At 42.7% G+C, this 13,125-nt stretch overlaps 1 protein-coding gene across 1 annotated transcript in view; it reads left to right on the top strand.

Moving 5' to 3' along the window:
- Positions 1–13,125, top strand: part of ARMH3 (armadillo like helical domain containing 3) — a 561,581-nt gene that overhangs the window by 100,829 nt on the left and 447,627 nt on the right. Inside the window, exon 11 of the mRNA XM_053692489.1 lies at positions 11,498–11,558. Coding sequence (XP_053548464.1) covers positions 11,498–11,558 — 61 coding nt within the window. The remainder of the gene's footprint in view (positions 1–11,497; positions 11,559–13,125) is intronic.

Here is a 13,125-nt window from a genome sequence, read left to right as displayed (position 1 = left end):
GATAATGTTAGGGCCATGTCAGATACTGCGTCACAACTTGCAGAACATGAGGACGGAGAGCTTCATTCTGCGGCTGACGGTTCTGATCCAAACAGATTGGATTCAGATATTTCAAATTTTAAATTTAAGCTGGAAAACCTCCGTGTATTACTAGGGGAGGTGTTAGCGGCTCTGAATGGTTGTAACACAGTTGCAATACCAGAAAAAATGTGTAGGTTGGATAAATATTTTGCGGTACCGTCGAGTACTGACGTTTTTCCTATACCTAAGAGACTTACTGAAATTGTTACTAAGGAGTGGGATAGACCCGGTGTGCCGTTCTCACCCCCTCCGATATTTAGAAAGATGTTTCCAATAGACACCACCACACGGGACTTATGGCAAACGATCCCTAAGGTGGAGGGAGCAGTTTCTACTTTAGCTAAGCGTACCACTATCCCGGTGGAGGATAGCTGTGCCTTTTCAGATCCAATGGATAAAAAGTTAGAGGGTTACCTTAAGAAAATGTTTGTTCAACAAGGTTTTATATTGCAACCCCTTGCATGCATATTGCGCCTGTCACGGCTGCAGCAGCATTTTGGTTTGAGTCTCTGGAAGGGACACTTGAATCAGCTCCATTAGATGAGATTACACACAGGCTTAAAGCTCTTAAGTTAGCTAACTCATTTATTTCAGATGCCGTAGTACATTTAACTAAGCTTACGGCTAAGAATTCCGGATTCGCCATTCAGGCGCGCAGAGCACTGTGGCTAAAATCCTGGTCAGCTGACGTTACTTCTAAGTCTAAATTACTTAATATACCTTTCAAAGGGCAGACCTTATTCGGGCCCGGATTGAAAGAAATTATCGCTGACATTACAGGAGGTAAAGGCCATACCCTGCCTCAAGACAGAGCCAAACCTAAGGCTAGACAATCTAATTTTCGTTCCTTTCGGAATTTCAAAGCAGGAGCAGCATCAACTTCCTCTGCTCCAAAACAAGAAGGATCTGTTGCTCGCCAGTCCTGGAACAAGGGCAAGCAGGCCAGGAAACCTGCTGGTGCCCCTAAAACAGCATGAATTGAGGGCCCCCGATCCGGGAACGGATCTAGTGGGGGGCAGACTTTCTCTCTTCGCCCAGGCTTGGGCAAGAGATGTCCAGGATCCCTGGGCGCTAGAGATAATATCTCAGGGATACCTTCTGGACTTCAAATACTCTCCCCCAAGAGAGAGATTTCATCTGTCAAGGTTGTCAACAAACCAAATAAAGAAAGAGGCGTTTCTACGCTGCGTACAAGAGCTTTTATTAATGGGAGTAATCCATCCAGTTCCACGGTCGGAACAGGGACAAGGGTTTTACTCAAATCTGTTTGTGGTTCCCAAAAAAGAGGGAACTTTCAGGCCAATCCTGGATTTAAAGATCCTAAACAAATTCCTAAGAGTTCCATCGTTCAAAATGGAGACTATTCGGACAATTTTACCCATGATCCAAAAGGGTCAGTACATGACCACAGTGGATTTAAAGGATGCTTACCTTCACATACCGATTCACAAAGATCATTACCGGTATCTAAGGTTTGCCTTTCTAGGCAGGCATTACCAGTTTGTAGCTCTTCCATTCGGATTGGCTACGGCTCTGAGAATCTTCACAAAGGTTCTGGGTGCTCTTCTGGCGGTACTAAGACCGCGAGGAATTGCGGTAGCTCCGTACCTAGACGACATTCTGATACAAGCTTCAAGCTTTCAAACTGCCAAGTCTCATACAGAGTTAGTACTGGCTTTTCTAAGGTCGCATGGATGGAAGGTGAACGAAAAGAAGAGTTCTCTCTTTCCACTCACAAGAGTTCCCTTCTTGGGGACTCTTATAGATTCTGTAGAAATGAAGATTTATCTGACAGAAGACAGGTTAACAAAGCTTCAAAATGCATGCCGTGTCCTTCATTCCATTCAACACCCGTCAGTAGCTCAATGCATGGAGGTGATCGGCTTAATGGTAGCAGCAATGGACATAGTACCCTTTGCACGCCTACATCTCAGACCGCTGCAATTGTGCATGCTAAGTCAGTGGAATGGGGATTACTCAGACTTGTCCCCTACTCTGAATCTGGATCAAGAGACCAGAAATTCTCTTCTATGGTGGCTTTCTCGGCCACATCTGTCCAGGGGGATGCCATTCAGCAGGCCGGACTGGACAATTGTAACAACAGACGCCAGCCTACTAGGTTGGGGCGCTGTCTGGAATTCTCTGAAGGCTCAGGGACAATGGAATCAGGAGGAGAGTCTCCTACCAATAAACATTCTGGAATTGAGAGCAGTTCTCAATGCCCTTCTGGCTTGGCCCCAGTTAACAACTCGGGGGTTCATCAGGTTTCAGTCGGACAACATCACGACTGTAGCTTACATCAACCATCAGGGAGGGACAAGAAGCTCCCTAGCAATGATGGAAGTATCAAAGATAATTTGCTGGGCAGAGTCTCACTCTTGCCACCTGTCAGCAATCCACATCCCGGGAGTGGAGAACTGGGAGGCGGATTTCTTAAGTCGTCAGACTTTTCATCCGGGGGAGTGGGAACTTCATCCGGAGGTCTTTGCCCAAATACTTCGACGTTGGGGCAAACCAGAGATAGATCTCATGGCGTCTCGACAGAACGCCAAGCTTCCTCGTTACGGGTCCAGATCCAGGGATCCGGGAGCGGTTCTGATAGATGCTTTGACAGCACCTTGGACCTTCGGGATGGCTTATGTGTTTCCACCCTTCCCGATGCTTCCTCGATTGATTGCCAGAATCAAACAGGAGAGAGCATCAATGATTCTAATAGCGCCTGCATGGCCACGCAGGACTTGGTATGCAGATCTAGTGGACATGTCATCCTGTCCACCTTGGTCGCTACCTCTGAAACAGGACCTTCTGATCCAGGGTCCCTTCAAACATCAAAATCTAATTTCTCTGAAGCTGACTGCTTGGAAATTGAACGCTTGATTTTATCAAAACGTGGTTTTTCTGAGTCAGTTATTGATACCTTAATACAGGCTAGGAAGCCTGTTACCAGAAAGATTTACCATAAGATATGGCGCAAATACTTATATTGGTGCGAATCCAAGAGTTACTCATGGAGTAAGGTTAGGATTCCGAGGATATTGTCTTTTCTACAAGAAGGTTTAGAAAAGGGTTTATCCGCTAGTTCCTTAAAGGGACAGATTTCAGCTCTGTCCATTCTTTTACACAAACGTCTGTCAGAAGTTCCGGACGTTCAAGCTTTTTGTCAGGCTTTAGCTAGGATCAAGCCTGTGTTTAAAACTGTTGCTCCACCATGGAGTTTGAACTTAGTTCTTAATGTTTTACAGGGGGTTCCGTTTGAACCCCTTCATTCCATTGATATCAAGTTGTTATCTTGGAAAGTTCTGTTTTTAATGGCGATTTCCTCGGCTCGAAGAGTCTCTGAGTTATCTGCCTTACATTGTGATTCTCCTTATCTGATTTTTCATTCAGACAAGGTAGTTCTGCGTACTAAACCTGGGTTCCTACCTAAGGTGGTCACTAACAGGAATATCAATCAAGAGATTGTGGTTCCATCTTTGTGTCCTAATCCTTCTTCGAAAAAGGAACGTCTGCTACACAATCTAGATGTAGTCCGTGCCCTGAAATTTTATCTACAGGCAACTAAGGATTTTCGACAAACGTCTTCCCTGTTTGTCGTTTATTCTGGTCAGAGGAGAGGTCAAAAAGCTTCGGCTACCTCTCTCTCCTTTTGGCTTCGTAGCATAATACGGTTAGCCTATGAGACTGCTGGACAGCAGCCTCCTGAAAGAATTACAGCACATTCTACTAGCCTTTAAGAATGAGGCTTCTGTTGAACAGATTTGCAAGGCTGCAACTTGGTCTTCTCTTCATACTTTTTCCAAATTTTACAAATTTGACACTTTTGCTTCTTCGGAGGCTGTTTTTGGGAGAAAGGTTCTTCAGGCAGTGGTTCCTTCCGTATAAAGAGCCTGCCTGTCCCTCCCGTCATCCGTGTACTTTAGCTTTGGTATTGGTATCCCATAAGTAATGGATGATCCGTGGACTGGATACACTTAACAAGAGAAAACATAATTTATGCTTACCTGATAAATTTATTTCTCTTGTAGTGTATCCAGTCCACGGCCCGCCCTGTCACTTTAAGGCAGGTAATTTTTCCATTAAACTACAGTCACCACTGCACCCTATGGTTTTCCTTTCTCTGCATGTTTTCGGTCGAATGACTGGTAATGGCAGTTAGGGGAGGAGCTATATAGCAGCTCTGCTGGGTGAATCCTCTTGCACTTCCTGTTGGGGAGGAGTTAATATCCCATAAGTAATGGATGATCCGTGGACTGGATACACTACAAGAGAAATAAATTTATCAGGTAAGCATAAATTATGTTTTTTTTTTTAAAAAAATTATGCTTACCTGATAAATTTCTTTTTTTCTTGACACAGTGAGTCCACGGATCATCATCAATTACTGTTGGGAATATCACTCCTGGCCAGCAGGAGGAAGCAAAGAGCACCACAGCAAAACTGTTAAATATCACTCCCCTACCCACAATTGCCCAGTCATTCGACCAAAGGAAAAGGAGAGAAAGGAAGTAACACAAGGTGCAGAGGTGCCTGAGGTTTATATAAAAAACTGTCTGAATACAGGGCGGGCCGTGGACTCACCGTGTCAAGAAAAAAATAAATTTATCAGGTAAGCATAAATTTAATTTTCTTTGTAATAACACGGTGAGTCCACGGATCATCATCAATTACTGTTGGAAACCAATACCCAAGCCAGAGGATATAAGGGATGGACAAGACAGGAACCTAAACAGAAGGCACCACTGCTTGAAGAACCTTTCTCCCAAAAGAAGCCTCAGCCGAGGCAAATGTATCGAATTTATAGAATTTTGAAAAAGTGTGCAAAGATGACCAAGTTGCAGCCTTGCAAATCTGTTCCACAGAAGCTTCACTGAAGGCCCAGGAAGAATAAACAGCCCTTGTGGAATGAGCTGGGATTTTCTCAGGAGGTTGCTGTCCAGCAGTCTCATATGCCAAGCGAATAACACTCTTCAGACAAAAGGATAGTGAAGTAGCCGTAGCTTTCTGACCCTTGCGTTTCCGAGCAAAGCAAACAAACAATGCAGAAGACTGACGAAAGTTAATTGCCTGCAAATAAAATGTTAGCGCTCGCACAACATCCAGATTATGCCACAAGCGTTCTTTGTGAGAAGAAGGATTAGGACACAAAGAAGGTACAGATTAATATACTTGACCTAAACAACCTTGGGCAGGAAACCAAACTTAGTACGCAGAACCACCTTATCAGAGTGAAATATAAGATAAGGGAATTCACATTGTAAAGCAGAGAGTTCAGAAACTCTCCGAGCAGAGGAAATAGCAAGAAGAAACAAAACTTTCAAAGATAACATCTTAATTTCTAAAGAATGCATAGGCTCAAACGGAGCCTGTTGTAAAACTGTAAGAACAAGGTTAAGACTCCATGGAGGAGTAACAGGTTTAAACACAGGCCGAATTCTAACCAAGGCCTGACAAAACGATTGCACGTCTGGCCCATCCGCCAAGCGCTTATGTAACAAAATAGACAATGCCAAAATCTGACCCTTTAGAGTACTTGCCGACAAACCCTTCTCCAGACCATCCTGGAGAAAGGACAAAATCCTAGGAATCCTTACTCTACTCCAAGAGTATCCTTTGGATTCACACCAATACAAGTATTTACACCAGATCTTATGGTAAATCCTGCGAGTCACAGGCTTACGAGCCTGAATCAAGGTCTCAATTCATGCTAAAACTAAGCCTTCAATCTCCAAGCAGTCCGCTTCAGAGTAACGAGATTTGGATAAAGGAAGGGACCCTGAAGTAGAAGGTCCTTCCTCAGAGGCAGTCTCCAAGGTGGAAAGGATGACATTTCCACTAGGCCTGCATACCAAATCCTGCAAGGCCACGCCGGGGCTATGAGAATTACAGACATCCTCTCCTGCTTGATTCGAGCAATGACTCTTGGAAGGAGAGCGAACGGAAGAAACGGGTATGCTAGACTGAAGTTCCAAGGAACTGCCAGAGCAACAATCAGAAATGCCTCCGGATCTCTTGACCTCGAGCCGTATCTCGGAAGTTTGGCATTCTGACGAGAAGCCAGGGGCGAAACTACAGGGGGTGCAGAGGTCGCAGATGCGACTGGGCCCCTGAGGGTGGGGGCCCAGCTTAAAAAAAAATATATATATTTTTTTTTAAATTAAAAACGTTAACCTACCACTGCCTGCACTGATATTATGTGAGTGTGACATGATGACAGGGGCTATATACACAGTAATAGGGGGTCAGACCATCTCACAGACTGTGGGCACAGGGTACCTCCTTTTGCAGACATGTAATCTTATTCACATTTTTTTTTCTGTGTAAAATGTAAAAAAAAAAAAAATATGTATTAAATTCACCCTTTTTTGGAGGGGCGGTGGGGGGGGGCCCTTCTTAGATTCTTGCACCTGGGCCCTGTTGTTTCTAGTTACGCCTCTGCGAGAAGCCATGAGATCCAGCTCCGGCTGCCCCTACTTGAGGGTCAAGCTGGAAAACGCATTCCGAATGAAGTACCCACTACCCGGGATGAAAAGTCTGTCTGCTCAGAAAATCTGCTTCCCAATTGTCCACTCCTGGGATGTGGATTGCAGAAAGACAGCAGTTGTGGGTCTCCGTCCACTGAATAATTCGGGCCACCTCTGTCATGGCCAAGGAACTCCGAGTTCCCCCCTGGTGGTTAATGTAGGCCACCAAGGTTATGTTGTCCGACTGGAATCTGATAAACCGGGCTAAGGCTGAGGCCAGGCCAGAAGAGCATTGAAGATTGCTCTCAGCTCCGATGTTTATGGGCAGGACTGACTCCTCCTGGGTCTATAAGCCCTGAGCCTTCAACAAGCCCCATACTGCTCCCCAACCTAGAAGGCTGGCATCCGTGGTCACAATCACCCAGGAGGGTCTGTGGAAGCAAGTACCCTGGGAGAGATGATCCTGTGACAGCCACCACGTAAGAGAGTCTATTGACGCCTGATCTAGATCTACATGCGGAGACAGGTCCGTATAGTCCCTGTTCCATTGTCTGAGCATGCATAACGGCAGAGGTCTGAGATGGAACTGAGCAAACGGAATGATTTCCATGGAAGCCACCATCAGACCGATTACCTCCATACATTGAGAGGACTGAAGGACAAAACAAAATCTTTCTTTTTCTGACATCCGTCAGAAAATTTTTCATTAACAGGGAGTCTATTATGGTCCCCAAAAATACGACCCTTGTAGCTGGAACCAGATAACTTTTTTTCCTGACTCACCTTTCATCTGGGGGATCGAAGAAAAGACAAGATCTCCGTATGAGATTCTGCTTCTTGAAAAGATGGCGCCTGAACCAGAATGTCATCCAGATAAGGTGCCACTGCAATTCCCCCGAGATCGAAGCACAGCTAAAAGAGCCCCTATAACTTTTGAAAAAATTCTGGGAGCTGTGGCAAGGCCAAATGGAAGGGCCACAAACTGAAAATGATTGTCCAAAAAGGCGAATCTCAGAAACTTGTGATGGTCCCTGTAAATAGGAACATGAAGGAATGCATCCTTTAGGACTATGGTTGTCATGAACTGACCCTCTTGTACCAAGGAAAAAATGGAGCGTATAGTCTCCATCTTGAAGGATGGCACTCTGAGAAACTTGTTTAAACCTTTTAGATCTAGGATTGGTCGAAAAGTTCCCTTCTTTTGGGAACTACGAACAGATTCAAGTAAAATCCCAGACCCCTTTCCTGAAAGGGAACTGGAATTATTACCCCCAGGGCAGCAAGGTCCTTGACACAATGTAAGAACGCCTTTCTTTTTATCTGGTTTACAGATAATCTGGAGAGGAGAAGCCTGCCTCTGGGAGGAAAAGATTTGAAGTCTATTTTGTATCCCTGGGAGACAATGTCCACCGCCCAGGTATCTGGTACATCTCTCTTATCCAAGCCTGGGAAAAAAAAGAAAGAGTGTGTCCCCTACAAGATTTGCTCCCGGATCGGGAGCCAGCCCTTCATGCTGACTTGGAATCAGCTGAAGGCTTTTTAGATTGCTTTCCCTTATTCCAGGACTGGTTGGGCTTCCAGGAAGGCTTGGCCTGATCTTGCTTGGAGGAAGGGAAGGAAGACTTGCCTTTAAAGTTACGAAAGGAACGAAAATTACTCTGACGTCCCTTCTGCTTATTCTTTTTATCTTGAGGAAGAAAAGAACCCTTCCCTCCAGTAATATCTGAGATAATTTCCGCCAAACCAGGTCCAAACAAGGTCTTGCCCTTGTAAGGAATAGCCATGAGCTTAGATTTAGATGAAACATCCGCAGACCAGGACTTCAACCACAAGGCCCTGCGGGCTAGGACCGCAAAACCAGAAATTTTGGCTCCCAGTTTAATAACCTGTAAGGAAGCATCTGTAATGAAGGAATTGGCTAACTTGAGAGCCTTAATCCTGTCCTGGATGTCATCAAAAGGGGTATCCGTCTGAAGAGATTCAGACAACGCATCAAACCAGTAAGCCACAGCGCTGGTAACCGTGGCGATAAACACCACAGGTTGCCATTGTAGACTCTGGTGGACATACATCTTTTTTAGTAAAGCCACCAATTTTTTATCCATTGGATCTTTAAGAGAACAAGTATTTTCTATGGGAATGGTAGTCCTCTTGGCTAAAGTGGAGATCGCTCCTTCTACCTTAGGAACCGCCTGCCACAACTCCTTAATAGAATCCGCTATAGGAAACATCTTCTTAAAAATAGGAGATGGAAAAATGGGAATACCAGGTCTTTCCCATTCTCATGCAATAATCTCCGCAGCACGGTCAGGAACCGGAAAAACCTCCACCGCGGAGGAAACCTCAAAGTATTTGTTTGCTCATGGTCAAATATTTTATCTCTATAACTTAAAGTTCTCTCAATGCATCAGGAACAAAAAGGAACTGGGGGTTCCACCTGAGCAGCAAAACATAACTGACAAGCAGTAACTTCGCCTGGGATAATGGTTTGAAAAGCCTCTTGATCAATCTTATGTAATAAATAAGGATAAAGTGTAAAAATTATTTATTTGAAAATAAAAAATAAATGTGTACTGTGTCTTTAAATAGAAATGTGTGTTAGCGCAACAAACCAAAAAGACCTCATGCTACCTATACACCTCAGTAGCTTTTACTGAGGTGCCTACCTGTCCTGCAACTCACAGAGTGACTTCCCTCACAGAAGAAACAAACTAAACGGATTACAACAGTAATCTCCATGACCAAAAGTTAAAGTATAAAAACTACTATAACACACTGAGCCACCATAAATCACCTCACAGTCTCAATGCCCAAATTGCCTAAAAGAAACCCCAAACATGAAGGTTTAGTAAAGTCCCATATTAAATAAGACGGCTTTTAGCTACTCAGGTTTTCTAGTTAGGGCAGCACATTTTTGAGAAAACGCAGTGAGGATTGTACCTCACAAGTTCTCAAGTGCTCAAAAGCCACCACTGCCCTACTGAAGAGACTGATGTGAACTCGGCTAGACCCCAGAAAAGAACAGAGTAAGCTTACTCTGCTAAAAAAATAATAAAATCTTGATTGAAGAAAACTTCTCATCAGACACCTAAACTTCACCTCCTCCTTGCACTACAGGCAGAGAGAATGACTGGGGGATTGTGGGCAGGGGAGTGATATTTAACAGCTTTGCTGTGGTGCTCTTTGCCTCCTCCTGCTGGCCAGGAGTGATATTTCCAACAGTAATTGATGATGATCCGTGGACTCAGAGTGTCATTAGAAAGAAAAAAGGTTATCTCACGTTCCCTACAGATGCAAAAAAGCAAATCCTGTAATGTCAATAACTTTCGGCAGTTCTGAAATCCTAGCTTACAGATTTTGCTTTTCAGTCTCTCTAGGGAGCGTGGGACAGAACACTTTTAGCACAAAAACAAGAGATGTTTAATGGACATTCAAGCAACAAAAATAAAATGCTCTGTTTTGTAGATCATTTACAGCTTACTATTATTAACAATGTGTTTACCTCATTAAAAAATATTAAACACATAGTCAAAAAGTTGCATTCCTTTAGAACCTTAGTTCTGCTCCAGTTTTCATTACTTGAAGCTTCTCAGCGCTATGGCTGCGAGTACTAGCCGATAAAGAGAGATTCTAACGCAAACAGTATGTGCTCTAATTTGACAGAGCATGTAATTTTTGTAATACTGACCCTAAATATCCTCAAAGGGGTTAAACACACAGGAATCGTCCTTGCTCCAGAGCAGGCCCCTGCAGGACTCAGTTGATCATCCAATGAAGAGTGGTAGTTGCATTGTTGACCCAGTAGTCCTGGCTGTGTGCCAAGTGTGAGTTTACCTTTGTGTTAACCTCTTACTTACATAGGGCCGGTAATGCAACAATAACATGTTCTTACAGATTAGTTTGCCATGTTTGTTTTTTAATGTCCCTTTAAAAATTATGTTATTGTTGTTTTAAAGTTATCAGAAATAATAAACAAAAAAGTGATCATAAAGTATACGTAATGAGTAAAGCCTAAATGCTTATAAAAGTTCATATAAGGATATATGTGTTCTCTTCAAAATTTTCACGCTTCTATTTTTCTTTCGATCCTCATATGAAAAGAAAGAAGAAATGCCACATAGCGTAACTCTGTAATCTTTTTCAATGCAGAATGTGTATGTACAAATGGTTACTCACACAAGATGGAGCTATAGCCAAGCTCAGGTTAATGCGCACACCCAAAGTTATACTGTTGGGTAAACAGTTGCTTGAACAGGATTTCCTTGAAAAAGCTCTTTTAGCGAAACGTTCGTCGGATACATTACTCTTTGGCGTCCTTCCAAGAATCTGCACACCAGTAAGGAGAGCAACATATACTGGACTCTTAAGGGGGAGGTTGTGTGGTTAAATTTCTGCACTCCTTACCACGGTCTCTGGTATTGTGTATAAGCTCAGTTTGAGCAAATACTCGATTGTATTGCCAATCCTATTGTATTTGGTGGTCTTTGCAGCTCTTGTGGCGCTTTTTATATTTGTATTTTAAATAAATCTTTTTATTCAAAATCCTGTTCAAGCAACTGTTTACCCAACAGTATAACTTTGGGTGTGCGCATTAACCTGAGCTTGGCTATAGCTCCATCTCATGTGAGTAACCATTTGTACATACACATTCTGCATTGAAAAAGATTACAGAGTTACGCTATGTGGCATTTCTTCTTTCTTTTCATATGAGGATCGAAAGAAAAATAGAAGCGTGAAGATTTTGAAGAGAACACATATATCCGTATATGAACTTTTATAAGCATTTAGGCTTTACTCATTACGTATATTTTATGATCACTTTTTTGTTTATTATTTCATCACATTTATTTCACATTTTTGCGTTTTTGTGATATTATGGTATTTGTTATCACTTAAAGTTATCAGAACACTTTTAATTGTTGACCCAGCTTTTCTTGAATGTTGTTCCTTTTCAGGCAGTATAGAGACAAGGAAGAAGAAAATCAGACAGGCTTTTTCTCTGCATTTACAAATATGGTGAGCTATGAATAGACCTTTTACTCATAAGTATATTTTCTTGTTTAATTTGAGTCACAAGATCTACTGCTTAATCATCTTATTTATTGAAGTATTTATTTCTGAAATTATCATGGTACATATACTTATTTGTAATAGTGTTTACTTTTTAATCAGTACAGATAGTACATAAATGTTTTCTTTTTATTTCATTATATGGTGAGAGTCCACGAGTCATCACATGTGAGATTAAAGTCCAGTCCTACAAGAGGAGGCAAATCACTCCACACAACAGATCTTTAATCCCTCCCACTTTGCCTGATTCCTTAGGGATTTTTTTGCCTCCAGCAAGGAGGATGGTGAAACTCTTAAGTGCTGATCTACACATCGATTGAAAGGGGTTCTCAAACTGTTCTGACACCCAATATCCCCCTCCAGAGACAGAGGGGTCTAAAGGAGTACATCGGTGACCAAAATCTTCTGCGGGAGTTTGTCGCTTGCCTGCCACAGGTATTGCTGGGACTGGTTCTGCAGCCTCCTCCTGTTAGTGCGTCAGAGTACTCCTTCCTTAGATCCTGTGTCAGTGCATACTATACAAGATGGGCTTTTCTACTGGAAGCAGGTCCCCTGCAGTTTCATAAGCACAGTAGAGTGAGTTCTGACAGGTAACTAGGTACTTGCACTCACATAGCCCGCAGGCTATTAGCATGAACATGCACAGATGATTTACATAGCCTTGGGACAACAGTATATACAGTTTTTGGCACTTTTGCACATTTACTGTAAAATTGAGGTACTGTCACTTTAAATGTGTTTCTGGTATTTAGTACATACCACTGAGATCTGCTTCTTATTTTCAGTTGGTTGTCAGATGATCAGGAACATTTCTAAAGCAGGAGAGCTCATTTTCATTAGTTTCTGAGCTTCCTTTAGTGCAGAACTCAGGGAGTTAACTTTTGGCCATCTTTGATGGGGCACTGCAATTATCCTAAGAGCCTTAGAGGGGTAATAACTAACTATATTATTTATTCCCTTTATTGACTCAAACTGTCATTTTTTTATATTTAAAGTACATTTTTTTTCTCTTAAAGTAAAAGTAAACTTTTCCTTACCCAAAGACAATGAAGTATAGTACAACAGGCATCCATTACAGTTGCTAGCTTTATATTTTTCATACTTGTCCAGAAAAAAATAAATTTTATATTGAAAATCACTAACCGTTTCCTTGCTTCCTCCAACCCCTGCTCTCTTCCTGGTTTTTAACTGTTAGACGTAATAGCTGTCCCACCCGATCAAAACGTCATTAGCCGTGCTCGTTATCCTATTTTTTGGCGCATTCACATTGATACGAGCTACGCTACGATATCGTTGCTAATGACTGAATTTCCTGCAGCGGTTCAAATGCGCATGCGTCAATTGTAAACGTGCATCCGATAATGGAGTAAAATTGTAGCTTTGCTGCATGCGCATAGGAACATGTGGGCTTGAAACCAACACTTTGAGACGCCCATGGGGGACTAATTAGATATTTAGAATGATCGTTTGTCATGAACACCCAAAAAAAATTAGAATGCGGGCGGAGAGTCTG

This window comes from Bombina bombina, chromosome 9 (genome assembly GCF_027579735.1).
Source record: "Bombina bombina isolate aBomBom1 chromosome 9, aBomBom1.pri, whole genome shotgun sequence".
Classification (NCBI taxonomy): domain Eukaryota; kingdom Metazoa; phylum Chordata; class Amphibia; order Anura; family Bombinatoridae; genus Bombina; species Bombina bombina.
The sequence above is the reverse complement of the archived record's forward strand: the minus strand, read 5'-3'. Positions and strand labels throughout refer to the sequence as shown.